The 27035-nt window shown below is 36.0% G+C and overlaps 1 protein-coding gene across 4 annotated transcripts; it reads left to right on the top strand.

Moving 5' to 3' along the window:
• The first annotated feature begins 186 nt into the window (after nucleotides 1-186).
• Nucleotides 187-26865, top strand: LOC139971634 (RNA-binding protein 25-like). 4 transcript variants are annotated; one of them, XM_071978275.1, is made up of 20 exons: nucleotides 187-320; nucleotides 912-1060; nucleotides 1421-1473; nucleotides 2138-2218; nucleotides 2736-2843; nucleotides 5186-5335; nucleotides 8047-8121; nucleotides 11116-11224; nucleotides 12969-13004; nucleotides 14310-14371; nucleotides 15310-15393; nucleotides 16556-16836; nucleotides 17504-17630; nucleotides 18063-18226; nucleotides 21710-21860; nucleotides 22473-22748; nucleotides 23406-23493; nucleotides 24091-24395; nucleotides 25096-25242; nucleotides 25611-26865. In XM_071978275.1, the coding sequence occupies exons 2-20, from the start codon at nucleotides 964-966 to the stop codon at nucleotides 25701-25703; spliced, it is 2487 nt and encodes an 828-aa protein (XP_071834376.1). In that variant the 5' UTR covers nucleotides 187-320; nucleotides 912-963; the 3' UTR covers nucleotides 25704-26865. The 4 variants fall into 4 exon arrangements, with proteins under 4 accessions (XP_071834376.1, XP_071834378.1, XP_071834377.1 ...); XM_071978276.1 differs by having other exon boundaries at nucleotides 265-379; XM_071978277.1 differs by lacking the exon at nucleotides 12969-13004.
• Nucleotides 26866-27035: the final 170 nt, after the last annotated feature.

Raw genomic sequence — 27035 nt, 5'->3', positions numbered from 1 at the left:
TGGAAAAATGTTGTAATTGTTTAAATAACCAAAGCATTCTTAAAACCATTTACACTTCTGGAATACAAATGAATTTGGTGTGATAATAAAATGATGAACCAAATTTAGTACTAAATTGGATGAGAATTTAGTCAGGAATATGATCATACTTTGTTTTCAATGTATTCTAATTATGTACGATACTTTTCTTAAATTTGTACATTTCGATCAAGCGCCCTCTATTGGTTACAACGAATTGCCATACAACGCGTGAAACTAGAAGGAAAGCATATCTAGGCTACCACGATATTACTTCTCCGAGGAAAACTGCCAGTTGAAAGGTTCACTTCCTTTTTGCGATTATTGAATCAAAATTAAAACCCATCACATTTACACGATGGTATCTGATTTTATCGTTTTCGTGTATTATCTAGTTAATTTTTAATGTAAAACGTGTGATTCGCATATGTTAAGTGATGTCTATCCTAACGTTGTGGTTCAAGTCAAAAACGAATCCTAAGCTAGTCTTCGTACTGAACGTAATGACAAATAACAAAATATTAAGTAACTTGTAAGTGTTACTTGTAAGTCAGTAGCTGTAGGCCTAGATTTAGTCTTAATTGCTAGAACTAATAATCTAGTGGCTAACCCATGTATGGATTAAAACAATTAAATTCCTAGTTATTGTCTTATCAGTAATTAGGCTAGGCAATTGATAATAAACAACTACTAACTAGCCTAGTATGAGTATGCCTGCCATAACTAACCCGACTCATTATATCGACATAACATTCCAGCAGTAGGGAGAGAATTAGATAAGGCCTACTACCAGCAGTAAGTTAAGTGGCTGAAACCGTTGCAGGTTTCAAAAGTAGATAGGCCATCCCCTTTTGTAAATGTAATAAGATTTTTGATTATGTTATTTTGCACAGGTACTTCTGGTCTTTCATCGTCAACTTATTTCTGTGGTGACTTTATAGAAATATGTCGTTTCCAGGGAGGCCGGCATTTGGCTTGCCTGGTTTTGCTGCTGTACCAGGAACAATGGCAGGTGGTGGTCCGTTCAACCCGCACATGCCAGGTATGCATTAATTTCTTAAAGGCATTTTGAGGCTGGTATTGTTAACATTTTTTGTAAAATGCTCCAGAAATTATGTAATTCATGCAGGATATACCTTGACACAGTGCTAAGTCACATGTTTACAAATTTGTGATCTTACAATCCCTTAGTTTAAGAGGGGCTCAACAGTATTATGTTGAGAAACATTCAAATTGAAACATGAAATTTCCGTCCAGTCAGGAATTTAGAAAGGTTTTGATTACCTATGAATGATATGGTATTTCAGACTTTATATCATGTTGAAAATTTAACCATTCTATTCATTAAAGCCCATGTTGAGAAGGCATTGGCAATAATGTTAGTACTTGCTTTGTCTTGTAGGTGGGGTGTTTGTTCCTGCAACACAAGTTGGTCTTATTTCAGCACCACCTGGGGTAAGTTGTGGCTTCAAGATTGCATTAATGTAAATTTTTCCTTTTTGCTTGATTTAAGTAAAAGATTTAGTAAACAATGAGGTTCAAGGTGAATCAAGGACGTCTATTTTTCACTCAGCTTCCAGTAGTACCTTTTTCATCTTTTCATTTCAATATGATACAGAATGGTTCTTAAATGATTCATTAAGAAGTATGTAAAGCATATATGTCTTTCAGTTTTTTGTGCAATATACTCTTCAAGACTTATACATATGCCAGTTATGTAATCTGCATGCATATCTTCAGATCTGGAGGTAATGCGCAGGCCTTACACAGTGCTTGTGAAGTATATTTTATACTTCTTGTAACCAGAACATTTTATTAACTTATTTGTCCATGTCTGTAGCTCTTGGAAATAACCATAAGGCTAAAAAGTATTACATGGTCCAGTTGATCTGAAGGTTGATCATTGCTAGCATGTTGGTGTCTCCTATAAACCAGCTTCCTTCAAACATTAGCACTTAACCTAAGAATATTCATCATATAATCTGTTGTCAAATTTTTCAGCTTGAAATTTAGTAAATAAAGCCTGATGTATAGATTGCCTATTTTTGGGTTGTTTCTCTCAGTGAGATGTCACCTATTGCGTTGTTTCTCAGCGTTTGAATATTTTGTTTCATGTCAGGGTATCATAGCCAGGACAGCAGCGTCTATGCATCTGAGGAACAGCCAGCCTTCACCGATACCTCCCAAACCTGCTGAGACTGTAAGTGCAATCCTTCAAGGAGATCATAGCTGTGTTTTGTGATTGATCCTAGGGAGAGATTATGCTGAGGATTATATTTGACAGTTAAAGGAGGTTACAAAGTTACTCTGATCAGTACTTGCTCTGAACTTAATGAAGTAATGAACACTTTCATCAACTTGGATGGAAAGCATATAACCATGTATGATTTATTTTCATATGTGGAATTTGTTGTTCTCTTAGTCCACCCATAGTTTTCTTTTCTGAGAATATTTCTTCAGGTATAAGGTTACAGAGAGGCATTTACAGTCCATAGTTACTGTCCATTATTTATGATGGGAAAATTAATTATGGTAACTCCTTATCTAAATAATATTTAATATATTCATAGAAGCTCCCATGTTGGATGTTGATACTTATTCATGATGGGGAGGATTGATATGGATTATACTTCCTGGTAAATCTGTTACACTTGAAGTTTGTATTTTTGTCAGCGCCAGAATCACTAACAACTTGGTTTGTTTTCAATCACTTTCAGAAGGAGCCAGAGAAAAGTGACGGAGGCCCCGAGGCACCCAAAACCACTGTCTTTGTAGGAAATATATCAGAGAAAGCTCCTGATGTTTTAATTCGACAACTGCTGGCGGTAAGCTTTTACCTTAATGGTTCTGTTTAGTGCTGTGCTGTTTACACGTCTAAACGTGTAAACGAACGAAACATCGTTTAAACGTTTAATAAAACCTGATGAACGTTTAAACGAAACTATGATATCAACTGAAAATTAAATTATTGGCAAAAATCGCGTATCAATTCCCGTGTTTATTTTGTCTACTACGCGAAATAACAACACAACTTAAGATCAGTCGAATCATAAACCGCGAACGTAATCCAACTTTTGCCCCCCCGATGTATCCGGCAATATGAATGGCTTTAACTTGAACGCTGTTATCCTTTTGTGAAAACTTCCTGATTCGCGGCACAAGTGTACTTCATATCGAGCCAAAAGTGGTGGCGCAGATAATCCAGTCAATGCATGTTCGATCGAAATGATTACAATCCCTGTCCATCACGTTGAACTCTCCGACCAGACAATACCGGGTCGAATACTCGACTTGGTAATAGTTGTTCAAATCCATGATCAAAGGAAATGTATTGATTGGAGATCGAAAAAAACTTTGAAAATCAGTATAGAAATTACCAATGGGTACGAAAAGTAAGTTCGGTCCTTTCAAATTTTACGAAAGATCCAGCAAAACACTTTCGAAAAATTCACGCGAAACTGGCATATCGTGCTAAATGCAACTAATGTCATGTAAACAAGGCTCTAGTACACCCATTTATGAATAAACCGTAAGACCACATCTGGTGTTAAGCGGGGGGAAAGGAAAGTATTTTCTAGAATTTCCAAAATACGGAAAAAATGTCCTACCATAGTTAAGTGTATAGCAAATAGCCTAACCACCTCGTCTTTTATGGATCTCACGTAACTACAAAAACACAACTAATTGTATTTTGCCAACTTGACGTTTTCCACAAGAACATGGAAATAATGTTTAGCATTAGTTAATCATGCCGTGTGGCCTAAAACATATTTTATTACAAGGTTTACTTTCATAAAGATGGCCATAGCTTGATATCTTGTGCTGCATGTATGAACTGTGTCTCGTGTATCATGGGAAAACTCCATGAAATGTTTCTTGGAAACGTGCCAAAAATGTTAACAAACAGGTGTTAGACAGGGGATGAGTGCACAGTTGTTTGGCAAGGTACCTGGGAAAATTCTGAGCACATGTACAGTATCCTACCGTAGTTTTTAAGTTCGGTTAAACCGTACTGCAGTTGTAAACTGATGTACGTTTAGTGCGCGCTATTCATTGTTAGGCAGTCTAGAAACGGGGCTTTGCCGAACTTTTTTTGTTTCATAATATCGGAGGTTCTGTAAGTTAAACTTTTCAAAGATTGTAAGACAGATTAAATCTCTTTTCATTTTATAACGTAATATAGCTACTCTAACTTGTCATTTAAAATTTGTCATCATCTTCGTGACAATTTAAATTAAAAAAGTTGTCAGTATTTTGCATCCTTAACTGCGAATTTTTTTTTCACCAGACACGCAAAAATTTCCTTTTCCTTTTCCGGGGTCTTCGCCCCACCAGGGCCCTAGGGCGATCCCCTGGACCCCACGCCTTTAGGCTCGCTCGCTACGCGTGCTCGGCGTTTTCTCACGATTTTCGCAAACGTTTAAACGTTTAAATGAACAAAAAATCGGCCGTTTAAACGTTTAGGTCTTTAAACGAAAACACACAGCCCTAGTTCTGTTACTACTCCTCGCTATGGTACACACATAGCCAACAAAATTACCACCTGTGACTTCTTGCTTCAATTATTTAAAAGTCATATACAAAAAGACCAATTTGTAGCTATATGTGTACCTTCATATATTGACTATGATATGATTATGGTATTGATTATTGATAATGTGTACCTTCATTATTGATTATGATATGATGATATGATCATCATATATTGATATGTGTACCTTTATTATTTGTACCGTGATTATGAGCATCTATGTGCTAACATGAAGACAGGGTACGAACAAGATGTGGTGGCAGCAGAAGTGCAAATTTACACTATTCCTACAATGATTTAGCTGTTATATTGAAACCGCAAAGTCAGAGCCAAAATGAGTAACCGGATTAAGACTGATATAACCTATGGATCAGTATATCTAGGATTAGTATCGTACATCCATGACCGAGGCTCCATAAGAATTTAAAAACTTTGGAAATTTCAGGTTTGCTTAGTGATATTGACCTCTTGCAGCATGTGGTACTGAAGGCGGTAACTTTTCACAACGGTTGTCATTAGACTCATATCATGGTTAGTTAATTATTTTATTCGCTGCTCTCTTGAATGAATTAGGGGTTACAGCACGGAATGTTTAAATCTTTGTTTTAGTTTTAGTCTTGTGTTTTATGTCCTCAGAGATGTGGAATAGTACTGAATTGGAAACGTGTTCAAGGAGCCTCCGGCAACCTTCAAGCGTTTGGATTTTGTGAGTACAAAGAGCCGGAGAATACACTGAGGGCAATAAGACTGTTGCATGAATTGACTCTTGGCGATAAAAACCTCCTGGTAAGTACACTTAGCGGACTGGTACGAATAAAATCCCCCTCTTACAGAATATATTTATCCCGCAAGAAAGTTGATTGGGGGGTCCATCCTTAAATTAGTATGTACAACCACTCAGTTTGAAAATTAACTTAAACCAAGTTTGTGGGAAACACAAAAAGCTTTCGGGGAGAAATCTCGGTCAGAAACAAAATCTTAGTCCAACCCGGACTATTTATAAATTTGAAACTTAGATATCTTAATATTGCTCTCTGGTGAGCACTTAGAGTAGAAAGGATAAAAGCAACTTGTGGCCAGTTAAAATGGCTCTGCATGTAAAAGTAACATTTTCATGCATTCTGGATGGATTTACAGAGAAAGCGACAGTATAGAAACAATAGCTTTCTCCTTTACATCCCACGAAACCTCAGCCTTAACTGAACATTACTTTTCACAGGACACACTCCCAAGGGACAGGCACTTAATTGTAGGCCTTGGTGCATCACTCTGCTTGTACCGTAAGCAATTGTTTGGCCTTAACCATTCTCTGTAAGTTGAAAAAAAATATGATCATTTCATTAAGACACTAATAACATTTCATGATTTGAGGGTGACAGCCAAGGAAGGAATTTCATTGCCTCTGATAACCTTTGATGCGTTCCACAACCAGAGATGTGAGAATTGATTGGTTGGTAAGTATAGACGCCAGATACTTAGTAGTGCAATCGTCTCTCTTCATAGAAACAAAACCCATTGAACTTCTCCAGTCATTCTGTGAAAGAATTTACTACTCCTTCATTGGTGTTTCAGAAGATCTGACTCCACCCTTATTTGTGTATTTGGACTACCATTGTGTTTGAATTTAATTTGTCTTCTTCCTTTGAAGGTTTTCTATTGTTCTCTATATTCAGAGATTTAGAAAGAAAAAAAGAAAGTTATATTTTTGTTGATTAGCATTTTGCCTTTTTCGTTGTTGATTGAATGTAATTATTTCAGTGCTTGTAGTGGCTATGGAAGACCACTATCTAATATCATCTTATTGGAATTATGAGATTTTTGCCATGTTTAGTAAATCTAGATCTGTTTGTTTGCTTTGAAATCGATGAATTTAGAAACGGTTGAAGCAGACCTTGATGTTTAAATCTTGAGGATATTCAAGCAAAGGTGATTAAAGCTTGGAATATCTTCTTTGTCGGTTGCAAAAGTAGTTAATTGCTGAAGCAGTGCATTATACAGGATGTAGCATAAAATTCATTTTTTGTTGGGTCTGTTGACCCTGAATTTTAAAGCCAATTTTGTGGTATGGTGAATGTAGTAGGTACAGAGTTTTTTTTTTAATTTGTTGACACATGTTAATACCCTTACTGATATATAAAGTCAGTAACCTTGATTGGTGCATCAACTTAGAATCTACCTAATTCTACCTTTCCTAGGTTTTCTATAGTTTATCGGTTACTGTTTTTAATTTACTGTTGGTTTAATAGCAGTATGAGCTTTCTGAAAGTTGCAAGTCACTGGCAAGTCGATAAAAGACAAAAAGATAAACTCGACTTTATAGAAGTTGTGATGGTTATTGGTAAGGTTTGGGTCAGCTGAAAATGGTATTAAGGTTAAGTTTAAATTATGTAATGGGTTGCACTGAAAGTTCTGTGAAAGGCATGCAATATTTGTTTAACACGATAACTACAGACTGGAAAGATGAGACGGTATTATTTATCAACAAGTCCCAAAAAAATTGAAACCGTTACCTTGGGATGTCTTCCTACCTCCAATGCATATATCAACATGGCTGTGGTACTAGTGCATTTATTGCTAGAGAAAATACTCACCCCCTGTCCCCTTGCTCTCCCTCACTATGAAATGCAGAGATACAAAGAATCCGAGATACATCTTTAATAGAGTCTTGTAGTTGATATGTGGAACAAGGTAGCATGCCTTTCACAAACCTTTCTTACACCTGCCTAATCTTTGGTGGAAGTCATGAGAAAGAAGAACAGAGTCTTGGTGGACGACGGGAGAGCTTAACTGTCGTCATCGAAGACAGCCCAAGATGGAGAAGCTGATCGATGTCACTGGGAATGTCATCTAGAGGTGAGAGATCATAAAAGGTACGATACCAGACCCAGCTGACCCAAGTCTTACCACCCTGCAGTACCCCTGCTGTCACGGATTGGTGCACCAGTCAAGGTTCATCCCTCTCGAAGAAGCACTCCGGAGATAAAATGGTTTCATTTAACAACTCTAGGGGTGATTTATCGCAACTGTAGAGGTCAAAAGACCCGAATAATCAATTTGACTCACCTGTCGGTCATTCCTGTAACAAATTGTTTTTTACAATTGTTTACTGTGGGTCTTTGACCATTCGAGTTTGTACGTTTGTTCTGATATTTGTCATAAAATCATTGGAAATGAGATTATTTATAGGATACGGAAAATTTGAAATTTTGAATTGAATGAACGTTTTGGTCTGACATCATACTTCCACGTTGTCGATGCACCTCTGTTGCGTGTTATGACATTTTATCTCAAGAGTGTTTCGTCTATGGGTATGACCTCTTTCTGTCATCTGAGAAATTGGCTCTGGATTCTGATAAAATATATTTACTAACAGGTCACTAAATTTCTATTGATTTCATGGATTTTAACTAGCTGTTGGAAAGAACAGACTAACTGTTGAAATATTGACATGTCATTGAACACTTTTATCATCAGAAGAGATGTTTGTTTCTTTGTAGGTCAAAGTTGATGCCAAGACCCGAGCATTATTGGATACGTACCTGTCAGAGAAGAACAAACTGAAGGGCAAGGAGGTGAGCGCTTTACAGTTGATTCAGTTTTGACACGATGTTATAGACTATATTATTCACTGACCAAGTTGTCTGTACAGTTGTGTTTTAAGCTCTACAAAATGGTGAAGGAATTAACATCATAGCTACATTCCATTTATTTGGTAATCTGGCTTATTAAACTTTAATTTCAAGAAAGACACTCTTCTCTTTTCAAAGCAAGATGTATACAGGACAAAAGATAATGGCAACTTGGCAAGACTAAAATTCTACATTTTCTAGGTTTGATGAGATTCCAAGAGTGATGTGGGAACCTTATCATGTTTAAATTATATTGGCTTGCTCTGAGTGCATCGGATAAGCCTGTTGGTTTGTTTCATGCGTTGCCATGTTTTTAGAAGCACTTGTTTCAATAAAAGGACTAAGCTTGAATCTTATGATCAGTTTTGCAAATTGAAAGTTTTGAAAACAAAAGGATAATCTAAGTCAGTTATTCTGGTACATTGGGCAAAGAGAGAGAGAGATAAGGAATGCCCTCCTCAACCTAACAGCTCAAGATGTGACGGTAACATTTTTGACATGAAAGTATACCTCTTACTGCAATTAACCGCTGTCAGATGTTTTGTTGCTTCTCATATATATTAGAATGCCTTTATTGATCCCCTCTTTGAGGGGGGGAGGGGGCATTCAAGGACCTCTTTGAACAGTCTAGACAAGTAGCAGATATAGTGGCTGATATTGTTTACCTCAATAGGTCTCTACAGATATTACAGTAATCATTTCATAATTGACTTGTTCTGTTAATGATACTCATTTATATTACCTACCTTTGTACGGAATCTTAGTCCCTGGGAACGCTCAATAAGTAGAGTAATGTGATCGGAGGAAAAATTGTGTCTAGTGGGACATGGGTACCTGTGTCACACTACAGCATTAAACTTACAGTCTCAATGATGATTTAATGCCATGAGGTTTTGACCCTAGACACTACGATGGGAGTGCATCGCTGTATGACTCCTGCATTGTTGTAGTTCATATAAAGTGAGGTCCCGGTAATAGTTGTTGCAACTGAAAATCATCAGTTTGTGGATTAACTGTTTTGAAATACTCTATTAATTTTTACAGGATGATAAAAGTGTAAGTACAGTCTGTATTACTCTTCCTTCAGCCGATCTTTCCCATAGATTCATTATGTCACAGTCTCTTCTCTGATACGCCTATATCTCTCTCTCATTGGCTTTCCTTTGGTATTGCTTCCATCTCTGGTGTAGAAAACCGAGGCTTTTTTCATTACTATTTTCATTAGTATTCAAATATGGGTTATAAAGGAAGACTACAAAAATCTGCAGCAAAGGCGTTTTTATTTCCCTTCTAATTTTGAAGATTCCCCCCCCCCCCCCCACCCGATATCAGAAAGAGGAGTTGAAATTTATCATCCCACTGTTACATCTATTTGTAAGAAGGCCTTTCCACATCGCAGTTATACATTCCGAAAAGAACGGCTATTTTGATCCATTCAAAAGAGAAAGGCCACAAATGGTGTTTGGATTTCAGCTTTTTTCCCCTTCTCCATTTTCGTGCCTCTTTTTCTTGCATAATCTTGACAGTTTTGCTCTCTCTTAAGCACTAAATCCAGTCCACGCAGTCCAATCTGCCAGTTACAGTAACTGTGTGTTGTTTGGTCCCAAAGGTGTCTTAAGGCATTCATATTATTCAGGGCCAAAGGTTAACCTCTACACTATAACATCAGATAGCTGCAAATTTTATAACATAGAAATTTGATGAGAATGCCATCAAATTATGTTACACTTGATAGACTTATGGGGGGTCTAGACTTCTTGTAATCTAAAGCTATACATGAGTTTATATATGCTATATATGCACTATACCTGAGCAATATAATGAGTTCGGATGGGAACACATGTTGCAGTTAGGTGACAAGATTGAGAGGAGAATGTGAAACTAGGACCAAGTGCATAGATTCTGATAGTGTAGGCAAGAATCTAATGACTGAACCATGCAATGTAGTACACATACCTTGTACTTTAAATGATCAAGTCTTCATAACTTCTTACTCAGGAGAGATTTACTTTGTGTAACTACTTTATTTATTTAGTTTATTTTTTATATTCAAGCTTTGTTAATTAATTAGGATGCATTTATTTGTATAGGTACTATAGGATAGCAATAGCGACATCTTTTTTAGCTTTCCCTGCAAAGACAACATTTGACTACATAACAATTTGACACATAAACTATACCTGGAATAGAAATATCAATTAAGGTAATATAGGAATGTTAACAAGTCACATACCCTGTAGTTAAAGTACTGCCTTGCAAGTACAGGGGCAGTGGTGTTCAGAGTTCTGGTTGTGGTTATATATACTTAACTTGCTTGAATGCTTGTCCATATAAAGCTCTCCTTTATAACTTTCACTAACGGCAGCTGTGGTAAAACGAGACCATTTCATATCTTGCTTTATCATTTTATAGTAAGAAAGGAGTGAACCGTTTTTAGACAATCTTTTCCCCTAATTGTTTTGAACATATCCGTGGGAGATCATAGTTTGCATCCGTATCAGTTCATCAGCTCTCCCTCTCTCTATATTCATATTCAGAAGTTCAGAAAGCTTGATATAAAATATATTGTTTTCACTTTTGAGGAAGAGCTCATTTCCCTTTGAAAAGGACTGCAGAAATGTATCGAAATGCTAAAAGTAAATTGCTTGTAATAAGTTAAAAAAGCTTATAGAAATACTAGTTTGGGATACTACATTGGGAACGGTTACGAATGTAACTAACAACGACAGACTGACATCAAAAACCTCTCCTCTAAAGAGGAAGACAAATTTGTAATTAAAACAAAAATTGAGTCCTAGTTAATTCTTTGCTTATCAAAATGCAGTGGCTCGTAGTTTGCAAACGAAAGACTATACGATCTTGCTCTGGCCTCCCTCGAGAGAGGTTTGGAGCGACCATCTTAAGTTTGATCTATTATTTTTATCCTTTCTGACGTAGAGCTCCGAGGAAGATATCGACGATCGAACCAGGATGGAAGACGAAAGAATCAAGTTGGAGATGAACAAACTAATCATCGATTATAAGGCAGTCTTAAACAAACCTCCCCGTAAGTTTTTAACTTTCCATTTAACTTTCTAATCAAACCAGCCGTTCATCTCTAACGTTCTCCATCATTCGTGTGGTAATTATAACAGTATCTGTTGACTTGCTGTGCAAGGTTTGCCTTTCAAGTAAGGATCGCTCTGATCATTTATGTTCTCTTCAGGACGGGTTCTCTCACCTAATTTTAAGCACTCGTAGGAAGATAGAGACCTCTTTGATCTGTCACATATTTCTTTCTCTCTCTTGGTTAGTTTGTTAGCAGATCAAATGTCTTGCACATGTTGCGAGTTAACAGGAGGAGATTACCTAACCCATCAACAGATGACAAATAAAGTGTTAAGGGATTGCAATATTTGTTGTCATGTTCTGTTATATCATTGTACAACCAGGGGGAAAATATATTAAAGTGTGTTTGCTTTCATATTTCATGGTGAGAGTTAAACAATGCCAAAATGAAGGAAATGCTGAAGATTTAACAAATATACATACAAAGTGAATAATGAGATAATAAAGTTTGAGCCTCAGTGGTCATAATTTTAATGGATGTCCTTAGTTATATTGATGAAGGAAGGGATATGAAATCATGATATCTCTAAAATAAAGAGATTTCTTTATATAGTTACCTGTGGGAGTTGTTCGTTATACAAATCTCTATAAGTTGACTAATGTTGGTTAGGTTTTCTTTTCCTCCCAAATATCCGCATTCCATCTGCAATTTCTTTCTCTCAGTTTTCTTTGGCACATTAACTTGATTGTCACTTTCCTTTGTTTTGTTTTTGATTAATCTTTTCATTGTTCTTTAAAGTTAACCGGTATCTTTGGTTGTGGAAATGGAATGTGATGAGACAAAAAGTTGATTGCAAGGCTTTTACGAACATGCAGACACTTCTCAGTGTGTTAATATATGATATATTTTATTCATATATTTCACCAATGGACTGTGATATGATGTGGGACCGTCCAAACTTAACATATTAAACTCATTTCAAACATCTCATTATTCATGAATTTGAGGAAACTTTCTCCTCTGTTCAATCTTTGCCATAATGCATCCATATCAGCCTTTGTTTTGAAATAAATTTTGAGTATGAAAATTTTTTTTTTTAAATGTTGTGCTGTGTCCGGTAGGCATACTAAAGGAGGGGCAACATAAAAAAAATCCCTACCTGTTTGCTAGATAGTGATGTTGAAAAATCATGTCAATTTGCATAATACATTGTGTCCTCATAGTTCCACCAAATGGTGAACACTCAGGGTAGCACCAGAGATGACTTTAGAATAGAAAACAAATACCATCTGCTAGGTGCATAACGGTTTCTCTTAGCCATGGTGGGGGGCGGGGAGGGGGGATAGTCGTTCATGACAGTTATTTTTTTGGCATAGGTAAATGATAATGGTTGGGTTTTTGTCTCTTTGTATATAGTTGACTCCCTCAAAGACAAAATAGTGAAAATGTCTTGTGTCGGATTTTATTTGTTTCAAAAGCATTAGATCATTTTCAAGTGTAGTCCTCAAAATTTAAAACTATTTGCTTCGGTAAAATGGTAGTGAGCCTTTTCTTCTTTTATGCTGTTTTACACGTGTCATCTTCGGAAGGAATTTAAAGTGTTCCCCTCGTCAGTTTGGCACTGTTAGTGTGCGACAAGACTGTATTACATTCAAAATGTTCTATCCATTTTAATCCTATCAATTGTTTGCTATGTACATGAGCAAACACTGGAACCAGAACGTGTTTCTATTTATTCCAGGAAACATGGGGCGTACCTCCAGTTATACTCCCTTTTGTAAGTTGGCCTGTTATTTCCTCCTTCCAATCTTTCTTCACTATTCTCCATATTTATCATTGAAGTACTGCTTGCATGAGAGGAGAGGAAACAATGGCCAATTTCAAGGATTTCCTTTTGCCATGAGATTCAGTAGGATGCTATTAAAGTTTTGGGAGTCACAAGGTTAAGAGAACACGAAAGAGACCTGAGAATTAATAACAAAACCAAAATGCTTAGAACAGACAACTTCAGTTATTTTTACGTTTGAAATAATAAATGTGGTGTTGATAAAGTTTGCTTATCATAAGATAATACTCATGTCTCTGTGTGATAAGTAATTCCCTGTTAGGTATGGTTAAGTCATAGACAAGTCCAGTGTGAACTGTTAATACTCTGACCATGCATATAGGTGTTTATAATCAGTCCAATATGGTTATCTGAGTTGTGCCTCTCAAGGAGATTTACCAGTGATTCCACAAATAAATCTAGCTCAGGCCATCAACCTTCCATTATTATTCTTGTAACTCCTTATCTTCAATTGAAATTTTTGCTATGATATTCTCCTATTAAAATACAGAAAGCATTTTATTCTTAGATTTTCTTTTGCCTTCAAAAATGTTGGTGGTGTTGAATGTAGGTTAAAGAAATTTGCAAATAATCATTGTATTATCATACTGCATGAGCTTAGACTATATGTAATAGATAGAACATGACATCATTTTAGAGGTAGTGTCCTTTACTAGGACAGCTTAAAGACCAGGAAGTTTGCAGTTCTTGGCCAGTGCATGAACAAAGATGTCTTGCAAGTTAGAAATGCTCATGGGGTCACCTACTTTACTTACCTGTTACTATTCTCACTTCCATTAGGCTCCTATTAAAATACAATAGATGAAGCGAACTCTCCCATAATTTGCTCTTAAAACTCCAAAGATATCTTCCTGTACTTTTGTGCTGCTTATTATTTGTATCCCTAATTTAGCAATCAGTCCTTTCCAGTGGAATATTTTGTTCTCAAATTCTAGAGTTGGGATACAAATAGTATTACTTTGGTTGAAATTTGTGTTGATAAGACTAAGATCCTTGTAAAGATAGATTTCTTTCAGTTTGCTGTGAATATGAATATTAACATGTTTTATCTATTCTTTATCTTCACTGTTTGACATAATTAAAAAAAATTAATAATATAGAAAAGTGAAAAGGAACTTTGATGTTGGTTCAAAGTTTAGTGTCAGTACAGGTGAGGGTAAGAACTTGACCCTGTGAACAAGCTTCCAATTTAGGCAATTTGAGTTATAATTTCTTGTTTTGTTTCTTTTCATCAAGCTTCTGATAACAACAGAGATGAAAACAAGAAAATGTTGAAGAAACCAAAGGAGCAACGCGATGTAAGTAAAAAGAATGTTGTTATTTTAAGCAAAAAGATTTATCACAAAGCAGATTTTGTCCCTCATAGAATCAAATAACAGAAAAAATGAAGTGGAATTTTGGAATAAATTTAAAAAATAAGTTATCGGCTATGACAGGATTTGTTCTGAAGAACCTGCTGGTGTTAACCATTACTTTGCGGGTGGTGCCTGTCGTTACCCACAGTATTCTGTTTACCATGAAACAGGGATCACACACCAGTTTCTTCAATACATTCCAGAAAGTGGCAGTGAATCGATCTGAAGAGAATTGTTGGCATATCCATTTGGATAAACAGCTGTTTGCATATGGTTAAATAATTAAAATTTGCCAAACCTACAGAATATTTCTCAAAATAAGATTAAGAAAGATCAACATAAGACACACTGTGAGATGTCTTCATCAGGCGAATGTTTTGTTAATTAGCGAGCTGGTATAGATTCTATTCAAGTTTAAATCTGGACACCTTTGCATATTATTTATTAAACTACTTGTCAAAATCAAACCAAAATTTTGAAAATTCTCCAATAGTTTTCTTCCTTCCCTCTTAAGAGAATGAACTGCATTTTTTGACGTGATTTTAGTATCATACAATATTTTCAAAAAGTTTCTAAATCAATGAAGACAGCTGTTTTTGATATGTATACAGAAGCAAATCATAACAGGAACAAGTTTGAAGGAATAAAATAAGTAACTGACAACAGAAAGGTTTAAATGTTAGGGGTTTATACATGTGTTGTGATCTACAGACAGCCTAATACTACATTTTCCTGTGCATAGTTTTGATGATAGCTAAATGTGAAATACAATTGCTGATCTCTATTTAGCGAGTTTTATTGGTAGGGCAATCACACTTGCGATTAACTCTTGCCTCGGGTTTTCCAATAATGGATTTTTTCCCCTTATTTTACTCTCAAAGGAGAAAATTGACGATCTGGAAATGGAAGACGATAAGAAGCAAATCATCAGTAGAGAGATTGATCGTTTTAGATTGACTCATAAGGTAAGGTTCATCATTCATGAACATTTCTGAATTTGTTAAGTTTTTGATCATCACAGGATAAGGTTTATTTAATCAGAGCCGGGTTTCTAAAGATGTCCTGGTGATTTGAATATCAAACAGTTTATTGACACTAAGAACAATCAGCAGTTCATCAATGTTTGGTTATGATGCCAAAGGAAGTGTGAGTAACCTTTTTTCAAGGGGTCAACAGGTTATCTTAAATGGTGAAAAAATTGGCTCAAGGGGTCAAAAGGTTATCTCAATAGATCTCCAATTGGCAAATTTGTTTTGTGATTTATACCAGATGACTAGTAGGATGGCTAAATATTTCCCTGTGCATATAAACAATCTCTTTTAGGCTGTCAGACTGTGACAACAAATTTTAAAGGGATTTGCATTAGAAATTGGAATTACAATTCTATACTGTAAAATCGTTACAAGTGAATTGACTGGTTGATGCTTTGTCAAAATGACAACTGATTCCTGATACCTTACTTTATTTGATGCTGCTAAGTCAATGGATAATCCTTTTCGATTTTGAGTGCAAGTTCATGTATATGAACATGTAAGGCTTACCACACTTATAAGTGGCTGAGAGGGTTTTCCACTTTCAGTAATGACAGTTATCTGTCATCAACATTCAAAAGGGTAATACCTTTACAATGATCAAGTATCTGGTATGATGTTCTGGTACTTGACTTCAGGGCACATTTTCCTCAGTTGCTCTTTCAATCAAGTGATTCCATTTACAGTATAAACTTATGAGACAAGGAATCACTGAGCTTGCTGGCTTTCTGGTTACATTGATATTTTAAGTTCTAAGCAGCCCCAGACCAATTTTCTTTAGACAATTTTAAACAAGAATTCAGGGGTTGTCCTTCGTACAAGCTGTAGTATTCTTTTGAAAGTCAGTCACCTCTTAGTGATAATGATGCAGCTATTTGCAGAAGATATTTATGAAGAAAATCAAATTTTGCTTAATGCCAACAGTCATGTCCCTATTCCATACTCTTCATCATTGATGCTGATAGAACAGTTGAAAAGGTTGTTACCTCATGACTAAAGTTTTGGGGTGTTGTAATTGATCAGATTACATACTACTCCAGATAATAATGTTTGGGCCAAACTTTTCATGTGAAATTGTGGAATTTCTTAATTTTAGGATGAAACTGACAGAGATAGCTCAAAGGAAAGGGAAGGAGAGAAAGAGAGCAGCAAAGGCAGCGGTGAAAAGGAAAGACGAAGAGAGAGGGACGGTGGTGATCGGGAGAGACCGAGAGAGCGGGACAGAGACAGGGACAGAGATAGAGAGAGGGAGCGTGAACGACGCAAGGAGAGAGAAAGGAGGGAACAAGAGGAGAGGGAGAGAGAACGAGACAGACTGAGACGAGAGAGAGAGAAACGAGAGAGGGTTGAAGAAGAGCGGGAACGTGAAAGAGAAAGGTAGGCGAGGAGGTACTTAAAGATGATACCAAGGTTGAAAGCCTAGGCTTAGTGTAAGTGTTGTGCTGTTTCATGCCTAGGCTAAGTGTCAATGTTGTGTTGTTTAAGGCCTAGGCTAATTGTTAGTGTTGTGTTTTTAAGGCATAGGGTAAGTGTCAATATTGTGTTGTTTAAGGCCTAGTCAAAGTGGCAGTGTTGTGTTGATGTCTGTTTGATATGCAAGAGAATATCTTGTGATTCCATTTCTTTATTGGAAAGACAGTTGAGAGGAGAGTTTATATTTGGCTTATGAAAGAGAAACATATTTCAAACATCCAGGTGAAATTTGCATTCAATTCCTGAATATCATTTGCAAGACTTACATGATACAACCTGAAAATTTCGACTTTAAATAGCTTAAAATATAATGTTGGAATTGTAAGCAAAATTTCAACAAGAATTTTTTTCTTAACTTTCCTCTGGGCAATACCTTTAAGACACTACAGCAGAAGACAAGTTATATACTGTTCATTAAAGTCCTTTATGTAGAATGAGACCTGATGTTGCAGATGCAGTTAGCTACTTTAAGTGTAAGTCTTTGAGACCTCTGCTTCCACCTTCATTAACTACGTTTTGCTTTCGAACAATTAACAAAACTATTGTTCTTTTTCTTATACTTTCTGTTAAGGAGGAGAGAAAGAGAAAGGGAGAGAGAACGTGAGAGAGAAAGAGACAAAATGGGCAGCGATGAAGATGAACACGAGAGGAGAAAGTTGGAGAGGAAACTACGAGAAAAAGAAGATGCTTATCAGGAGGTATGGATGAATGAATATCTCAGATTCTACCAGAAATGACAGAAAAAAACATCAATTTCTGTCAAGTGTCAACATTTTAGTTGTTACTTTATTTTTGGCTTCATTTTAACAATGCATTGCCTATGACCTGCATTGTTATATGGAATTGTATAGCATAATATCAAAATGTTTACCAAAAATTTTGTACAGGTAATTTTATGTCACTATGAAGGAATATTTAATATCTGGCTATTATATATTTAACTTTATTGAATGTGAGACATATGAAATATACATGGCATTAACATTGTTGGTTTGGTCCACTGTAGGAACACATTGTGAGATATGTTTTCTCTTCTATTTCTGTATGTAATTCTCATATACCAGATAAGATCACTGCAGTAACCTATCCGGTCAAGTTGTGAAATATTTTCATTTTCAAATGCATAACAGAGACTCAAAAATTGGGTGAACAGAGAGAGGAAGAGGGGAAGAGACTACGATAAATCAAAGGAGAAGGAGAAACATGAGAAGATTGAAGTGGATAAGGACAAGAGGAGTTTACACGACTTCCTGGAAGATTACGATGACGATAAACAGGACATCAAGTATTACAAGTAAGGCAAACCACTTGAAGGATAATGCAAGGAGCAGAAAAATAGTATTGGGGGTATCTTCATCTATCTACAACTTCAGTTATTACAAAGTTTGCTGAGATATTGGTCAGAATGTGATATAAAGAAAGATTGGTTTGTCATCACCTTATGTCAGGGGTTCCCTAACTTGGGTGCATGAACCCCCTAGGGGGTGTGTGAGTTCATCCCAGGGGGTTCGTGAGACGTTTCTGAAAATCAAAACTAGAGTACTTTTTGTTGAACTAAAATCTGATATATCATATAATTTAGTAATGTACAAAACTCGTCCTATCGACAAACTCTTTTTGCGTTCCATACGCATATGTTGCCATAGTAGTACCATACCATGCATGTGATACTTGATCTTTTACGAAGCACTGTTAAGCGTATTATAGTATAATAATAAAGTTGGGGGTTGGTGGACAACTCTGACATCCACAGGGGGTTCGTGGGGGAATGAAGTTAGGGAAACCCTGCCTTATGTGATTTGCATAATTTCAGTTTGTCTCAACCACTAGATGTAAGTGTTCTGCAAGCCACCCATCTGTTAAATATACATTTGTAATGATTGTATGTTCATTTTAGCATGAATATATGGGCAGGGTCAAGGGAAATGTAACAATTGGGTTGAAATTGGAAATGTACAGAACATGGTCAAATGTGGTATGGCTAGATAGGTAAAGAGTTATATTTTACCACTGTGCTTGCAGAACAAAAATATACTAATTTAATAAAAAGTTATAGACATATATAACACATGCCAATTTGCACTTGCGTTATGCCAAAAATTATTGAATTTTGGGGATATTTTTAAAACCAAATTTTTCCTAGTACAAAGATGACTTAAAAAGATTACTTGCACAGCCTAGTAGTCATGGTCAATATTATGCATATCACAGGAATAATTCCCCTTCAATGTATGTAAATTGTTAATTAGCAGTAATTGCTAATTACCTGATTTGTCCCTCCGTTACCTGTCCCTCCGTTACCAAAAAAATACTTTTTTTTTAATTTCTCAGTCATTCAATGCTGGAAAAATTTCATAATTTGTATAAAACACTTTCATAGGGATAACCACTAAAGAAAAGTTAAACCAAGGAGTTAGCTACTTTTATGCTAAAATAAAGAACAAGTGAAGTAGTGTCCCTCCGTTACTGGTAACGGAGGGACAATTGTTTAATGCAAGATTGTGCACAGATTCCTGCCAGTGGGAGTTTACTTGCTAAGCAGTTGTGTTCTTAAAATGGAATTCTTGACTTCCTGTTTATGTGAGGAGAACAACAGATTGACTAACATTAATAAGTTCCTCAGAATGTGAAGTTATGGAACTCAAGTAAAGCTACCTTTGAGTTAGAAAAAAAAACACACCACAAACACTGGCTGGAAGGTACAGAATGGAAGTTTTCATTCATACACTGCTGATTGCCAACCAGTTCAAAACTGTGAGCAATATTTCAGCTGTGAGAATCAAGGACATTTTCTTCCATTTGCAAGAGCTTCCAAAGCCACTTTCCTTCAGCAAGAGCAAACTCAAAATTTGTTGATCAGGATTAAAAATAATAGAAAAGTTTGCAGACATCTTCAAAGCATAGTTGTGATTGGAATATTGTCTTTTATTTTTATGATATTGTTGTTTTGTTTTGAGTTTATAAAAAATCACAGGAAGTTAACTCATCTATAGTTTCTAATCCACAAATATTACATTCAGGCATACTGAACCTCTGCAGTACAGTAGTAGCTACTGTAACTGTATCATGTTATGTCTCAAAATGTTTTTGTATTATTATTGTTGATAGTTGTTAAATTTTTATAATACCACTGCATTATTACAGTATATATGGTTTTATCATTAAAGTTAGAAGTTACCGCAGCATTTCACTTTTAAGCCCAGTATCAATTATTGCACCAAGTGGTTTCTGCAAGGTACTAGTAGTATTTGGAAGACAAAATGTGACTGTCGTACTACTGTAATGAAATTTCCTTTCTGCACATGGTACAGTACAGTACATGTGAACTGTCTATTGTAAATATGTGAACTGTCTATTGTAAATATGTGATTTACTGACTTGTTTAGAAGTGCACTAGCCACCAGCCCCCCCCCCTCCCAACAGTTGCTAATAATGCAGTTAGAGAGTGCTAAATGATGAAGAGTGGTCTGTTTAAACTTGTTCTTTTAATCAATTTCGTACTATTTTTTCTTACATATTTATTAACAACTAAAATTGCTAATGTTTTGGTGAACATAGCTGTTGGATAAATGTTCTTATCCTTGTTTCCCTAAGTAATATAACTTTTAGTCCAACAGCAATAAAAATATTGAATCTAAGCAGCAAAAACAGGCAAAAGGCTACACTAAACAACACTGAACATTTTGTGTCCCTCCGTTACCATCGGAATTGTCCCTCCGTTACTGTACGAAATCAGCTGTAGATTTGACAATTGATGCCTGTTCATCTAATTTTTCCATGGTGTATGTGAAGCAATGTACCAGCCAACACCTGATATAAGTTACATGGTCAGTGCAACTTAAGAACAGTGGATTTGACATCTTCCAAAAAAAGTGTGAAAACACGTGTTCATTTGGTGTCCCTCCGTTACCATGATGTTTATCATGCCATATTTTCCCTACAGTAACAGCCACAAGAATTAAGTTTATGGGTATAAAGCAAGTAACTACCTGTCTTGATAACCACACAAGAAATTGCAACATACTCCGTCAAACTAATGCAAAGAGAGACAAAATGTGTAAGGAAAACAGTCAAATGTCCCTCCGTTACCGCTTGACCCTGCCCACATATATATGTAGATATATATTGATATATTTCACATCATTTTTTTGTTTCTCACATAATGCATTTAATATATACAATAATCAGAGGGTAAGAAGAGAGAGTGATAAAAGAGACATGATGTGACGTAAATAGAATAATAAACTCTCTCAGGCTTCATTAAGTGCCCGGCTCCCAATAATTAAAGTATTAGAACAAAATATTACAGTATATAATAGCAATATACAAAACACAAAAAGAACGACACCCCCCACCCCCAGTAATATATTTTGAACCTCAGGACATACAACCGTATACAACCATAGTCTAGTTGGTTAGGGTGTCCGCATATAAAGCGGGAGGCCTGGGTTCGAATCCCGGTGGCAGCTGGAAGTTTTTCCACTGTTCTGGATTTTCAAACTCACTTACAATTTCAATTATATATATATATATTTATATATATATATATATATATATATTTATATATATATATAAATATATATATATATATATATAGATAGATAGATATAGATAGATATAGATATATATGAGAGGGGCAAGGACAAAACATTCAGTAATTCTTAGGAAGTGTAAAAGGTACTTCTTCTTGGTGTCTATTGATTGGTGTACTAAACACCGCCCATTTCATTACATGCATATTGCAAGCTACTTCATGTGTTCTGTTCCCGTCTTGCAGAGGAGCAGCTCTTGAGAAGAGGAGAGAGGACAGAGAAAAGGAGATGGAAGCGGATATGAGGGACAGGAGGAGAGAGGCAGAGGAGATCCATGAAATTAAGAGAAGATTAAAGGAAGAAGGATCAGAAAATTTAGACGAAGAACTTGCAAGGGTCAGTTAATTTGCTGTTAAACATTAACAAATCCATAATCATTGTGTCATTAGATAAAGTTATTTGTCATAAACTGATCCAAACTAGAAACAGCTCTTTCTGCAAGGTTTTGAAACATATTAGTCAAATCATTGGGCTGTCAAGTTATTTTAAGGTGTGATGTCATGGTTCTCCAGACGGACAAGGTTTTTCGTAAGATTCCAATGCAGTCTGCGGTAGAAATGCCCCTATCAGACCTCTTTAAGTGCTCGTTTTTGCGTAGTAACATCAGAAGCCTAGTCTTTGTAGATTAAATTGTTCTTTATCTGTTTGAGGTTAGCTATATATTGTTAACAGCTTTATCACACTGTTCGGGATTGCTGAATGGGATTGCTTGGTTTTTTTTTTCTTGGGCTTCGAGCTACACACTATAAACGCTTTGATGGAAAAAAAGTTAATTGAATATTTCATTAAAATGATTGCATTTCTCTTGCTACAAAGAGATGAGCTTTGAAGTCAACCAAAGAATATCGCTGTTGGAGTTAGCCCGGTTTAGTCCAAATGCAAAGTTGAAATATTTCTGTGATGAAAACGACGTAGAGAATCGAATCATCTCTCTTTTACGTTTCACAGTTGGAGCAGGAGAGAGATGGTCACAAACAAAGAAGATTGGAAAATGTAGATTTAGCAAAGTTACTGAGCCAGGCAAAAGAACAACCGAAGGAAGAAACAATTGAGGTAGAGGATGACGGTCAGATAGATGAACCACCAGAAGAGGTAGAGGAGGAGGAGGAAGAGGAACCGGAGGAAGAGGAGGAGGAGGAAGAAATGGTGGAACTGGAACCACCAGAGGAGGAGAAACCACCCACCCATCATAACCTGAAACCAGCTTTTGCAGAAGTCCAGGAGGTGAGATGGATTACATTTTTTCACAACAATGAAGAAAAGAGGGAAAAGACGTAACTAGGGGGGTAGGGTTAAAATGCGGACGGAAGTTTGCGTGGAGTTTGTGATTAAGATGTAAATAAATAGTTAAGTTTTGTAACTGTTGGCCTAAGAAGAGTCAAATGTGTTTTCTGAGCTATTTTGCTTTATGATGTTTCACAATACAGTGAAGCGAATTATAGCGTCTTTGCTTGAAAAGGTGTCGGTCAAAAATTAGACAATGTCAAGAGTATGTTAAATTTATTAATTTTCATTGTTATTTCTGATTTGGAACAGGATATTGTTTTTTTTTTTGGTAGTTGAATACTACTTAAATAGAAGTGATCTACTAATGCAAATTAAACTCCTCATAACGAAGAGTATTATCTGTCTTAAAATGAAAAGTAATGAGTTAAAAAGTCCTTAAGAGTTGTTTGTATTGTCAGATATGTCAGGTAAAAAATGTGTGTCAGTTTCTTCCAAAGGACGGCGTGTCCCTTCACTGAATTTTCATTTCGTCTGATAGTTTGGCAACACCATCGACACATGAACAAATACTTCTTTGATCATTACATAGTTTATATGAAGCTAAACGAACTGATCTTAAAGATATGCTATTTTGGTTTTGTTTCTGCTCCCAAGGAGATTATCCCCGAACAACCAATACCTGAACCGGAAGAGGCTCCTAAAGAAACCAAGAGGGGTATGGGATTCAGTGGACTTAAACTTGGTAAGTTGAAGATGTCATTTTAGCAGAAAAGAGAGCACAGACTCTCAATATGTAAACAGACAATATTGGCGATGGGTCATAGCATCCTTGGATACCATCTCTTCTTTTCTTTGTTTATATGTATTTTTATATCCTTTTCTAAATTAACTGTCTTCAGTGATATGATGTACATACATGAAATGATAATAAATGTGAAATTTTTATGAATATATTGGATCATTTTGGTAATGTGACATGTTTGTTGTAATGTGAGAAAGTGTGCAATCAGATCGAGGGTCATTCCAAACTTCGAGTGGAGATTTGCCCAAATGTTTGAAAAGTTCCTCTGTCAATGGAGTGGGGTGGGATTTGCTGACAAGCGTCCATGATTTAGCTGAGGAGAGTTTTTTTGAAGAAAATAAAAGTGAGTTTATTTCATAGAATGTGACCCACGATAGGTGATACACGTCACTCTAAGCTACAGTCAGTTGAGCTTACAATATCAGCAGTGTTCTAGTTTTTTATTTTATTACAGGTCAAATGTCTGACATCCATAATTTGTCTAGTGTCCCATGGTTAAAAATCTCAATTTGTTCCTCCTTCTTTTTTATATCAAAGGATCGTCTTCCAGTCCGAATGTCTCAAGTAATGGTAAAGGCAAACGAAAGAAGAAGCTAACGGTGGAGCAAGTATTCAACCAGGACGAAGACGGGGGCGATCACGGTCCAAAGAAGAGAAAACTCGTCCCGATCGATTATTCAGAGGAAGAGATGAAGGCCGTGAGCAGCGTCGCCAAGGAGACAAAGGTCGTCTCAAATGTCGCAGAAGAGAAGAGGAAATCCATCAAGAGTCTGATCGAAAAGATACCGACAGAGAAGAAAGAATTGTTCGCCTACCAACTGGATTGGTCGGTCGTTGACAATGTAAGTGAAATTTACTTGCCTCCTCTGTCTGTATCGGCATCAATGTAGGAGCAAATGCAATCTTAGCTGTCGACTGTAGGAAGGTGTTGTTTTTAACTTCTGCTTACAAACGAAAAAGTAAAGAAATTTCTCTCATTCAAAAGATTTTTGAAAGAGTAGTGAAAGTATTGGTAAGAAAGAAATTTGAAAGAGTGAACCACAGAATACTACGGCTGTGTATTTTACGATCGGGCTGTTCAATGCTGATGTTGGTGGTGGCGACCCTTATCAACTCATCCTATTGCCGAGGGTGACAGTCTGAAGCCGTAGTACAATGCATACCAAATCACAGTCCCACTTTTATAATCCATTTTTACAACTCATACTCCAGATAAAATTTTAGTTGTCACAATGGGACTTAGCGTTTCCAATGAGTTTCCAAGCTTTGTGTTTGCTCTTTCGATGAGTTTTCCAAGCTCTGTTTTTGTGACAACCTGTTTATTAAACGTTTGTTTGTTTATCTTCGTTTGCATTTCTATGTATATCTTCCTGTCATGATCCACTTCTACAGGGAACATGTTTCCTTCCTTTGTTTTTGAGCATTAGTTTTTGGCTGCTTCAAGTGATTGTCTTGTGTTACCTAGAAACCAACCCATAGTTATAAAAGTGCTGCTGATAAGTTGTCACTGTACGTTATGGATTTTTTTTTTTTCCATTTCAGAACTTGATGGAAAGAAGAATCCGGCCTTGGATTAACAAGAAGATAGTAGAGTACATCGGAGAGGAAGAGCCAACTCTAACAGACTTCATTTGTACAAAGCTTTTAGAGCACAGTGGTCCAGAGAGCATATTAAATGATATCACAATGGTAAGTCAATGTTAGCCATCCACTGGATGATACATGATTTGGTTGACTGAGATTCCTCAAATGAAATAATTTTCTTTGACAGTCCTAGTTTGAAGTAATCTTCTAATAATCTGCATTTCTCTTTATTTAAACTAGTTTTTAACTTAAAATTGTGACATTGAAAATTCTATTCAAAATTAATTGTGTTTAGTTAATTTCTCCATCCAGGCTATTTTATTGATCTTGTAACAACAACAGAAAAGGAAAAATCAAAAACATCTTTCTACAAGCTTTTGATTGAAACCTTGTATTTGTTAGGACATCAATGATAGATTTCTGAGTTGTTTGGTCTATTTATTAATTAAATTTGCTGTCCCTTTGTTTTGAAGGTACTGGACGAGGAGGCGGAGGTGTTTGTGGTGAAGATGTGGAGGCTTCTTATATACGAGGTGGAGGCGAAGAAACATGGCCTGGTGAAATGACGCTAGATGAATGATGTCCATCATCGACAATATTAATGCATTGACTGAAGTCATTTCAAATACCTCGTAATCTTGATTTAAAACTGTCTAGCGACTCAACTAACTAGACTTGAATGGATTGGTGATGATCAAATTGAAATGGATCTCAAATTTACCACTTGAAATATTTAGACAGGTTAGCGATGCTATTGACATTCAGCCTCTGTATTTAGTAGCAGCTGAAAGTTGACCCCAACGTAGAGCAAGCTCTTTCTAGATTGCACCACAAAGTGGTTGCTACGATGAGTATAACAAAGACGTTGTGCTTTGCGATGGTTGGAAATGGTGCCACGTAGCTCCTGTACAATGGAAGGTGACTTTATAACAGAACTTTTCCCTCACAAAGGTTGTGAAATGAAAGACCCCAAAGGAAGAAACTTTATAATTTGTCATGAGCAAGTTGAAAATTGTAAATGACAATAAACTATACTTCTAATGCACATCATTATTTTGTTTGTTTTGAAATGCCATCTGTAAAAGCTGCTGTGTGCGTTGATTCAGTCACACTCTGACCAATTAAGGAGATGTATGTTACCGTAAGACGCACTGCTGCACAACTGTTACTTTATTCCACTAAAATCTTACAAGGAGTTTAAGACAATTAGGTAATTAACTATGCAGAAGTATTGCTGTATCAGATTTCACAGTTACTAATTCTAGAATTCCTTTCAGCAGCCAATTGTTTTTACTTTGAGAGTTGTTTGCAGATTTACTTATTCAGAATGTTGCAAACCCAACACAATTCAACTCATGAAGTAAGCCTTGTGTGGGACAAGCAACTATAGTCTGCTAAGAACCGTAAGCCATAGTCCTATACTATAAATATAGTAAGCTATAGTCTTATACTATAACTATCGTAAGCTATGGTCTTATACTATAACAATAGTCTTATACTATAACTATAATAAGTTATGGTCTTGCATCATTTCATTTAAGATAGTATTTGTAGCTTCAATGAGCTTTAAAAGGTCTTTAAGTTTGGAGTACTCACTTAAATATTTTGTAAGGGTATTTGTGAGAATGTAATGGAATGTTTTCTGTGTTGTATAGAAATGAACAGAAATAAGTTTGTTTTAAAAGCATTCCAAATTAAAAGAATTTGTAAGTGACAAAATAAAATTTGGTCTGTGTCTTTTTTTTGCATTCTAAGGTGAAGAGAATAATTTGTGAATCATGAGGTCAACCATTGATCATTTAAAGTGACCATGCTAAAATAGGATTATAGTTATTAATTTGTGGAACATGGGGTCGGCCTATGATCATTAAAAGTTACCATGCTAAATTATGTCTCAA

Source organism: Apostichopus japonicus, chromosome 8 (genome assembly GCF_037975245.1).
Source record: "Apostichopus japonicus isolate 1M-3 chromosome 8, ASM3797524v1, whole genome shotgun sequence".
NCBI classification, from domain to species: Eukaryota; Metazoa; Echinodermata; class Holothuroidea; order Aspidochirotida; family Stichopodidae; genus Apostichopus; species Apostichopus japonicus.
The sequence above is the reverse complement of the archived record's forward strand: the minus strand, read 5'-3'. Positions and strand labels throughout refer to the sequence as shown.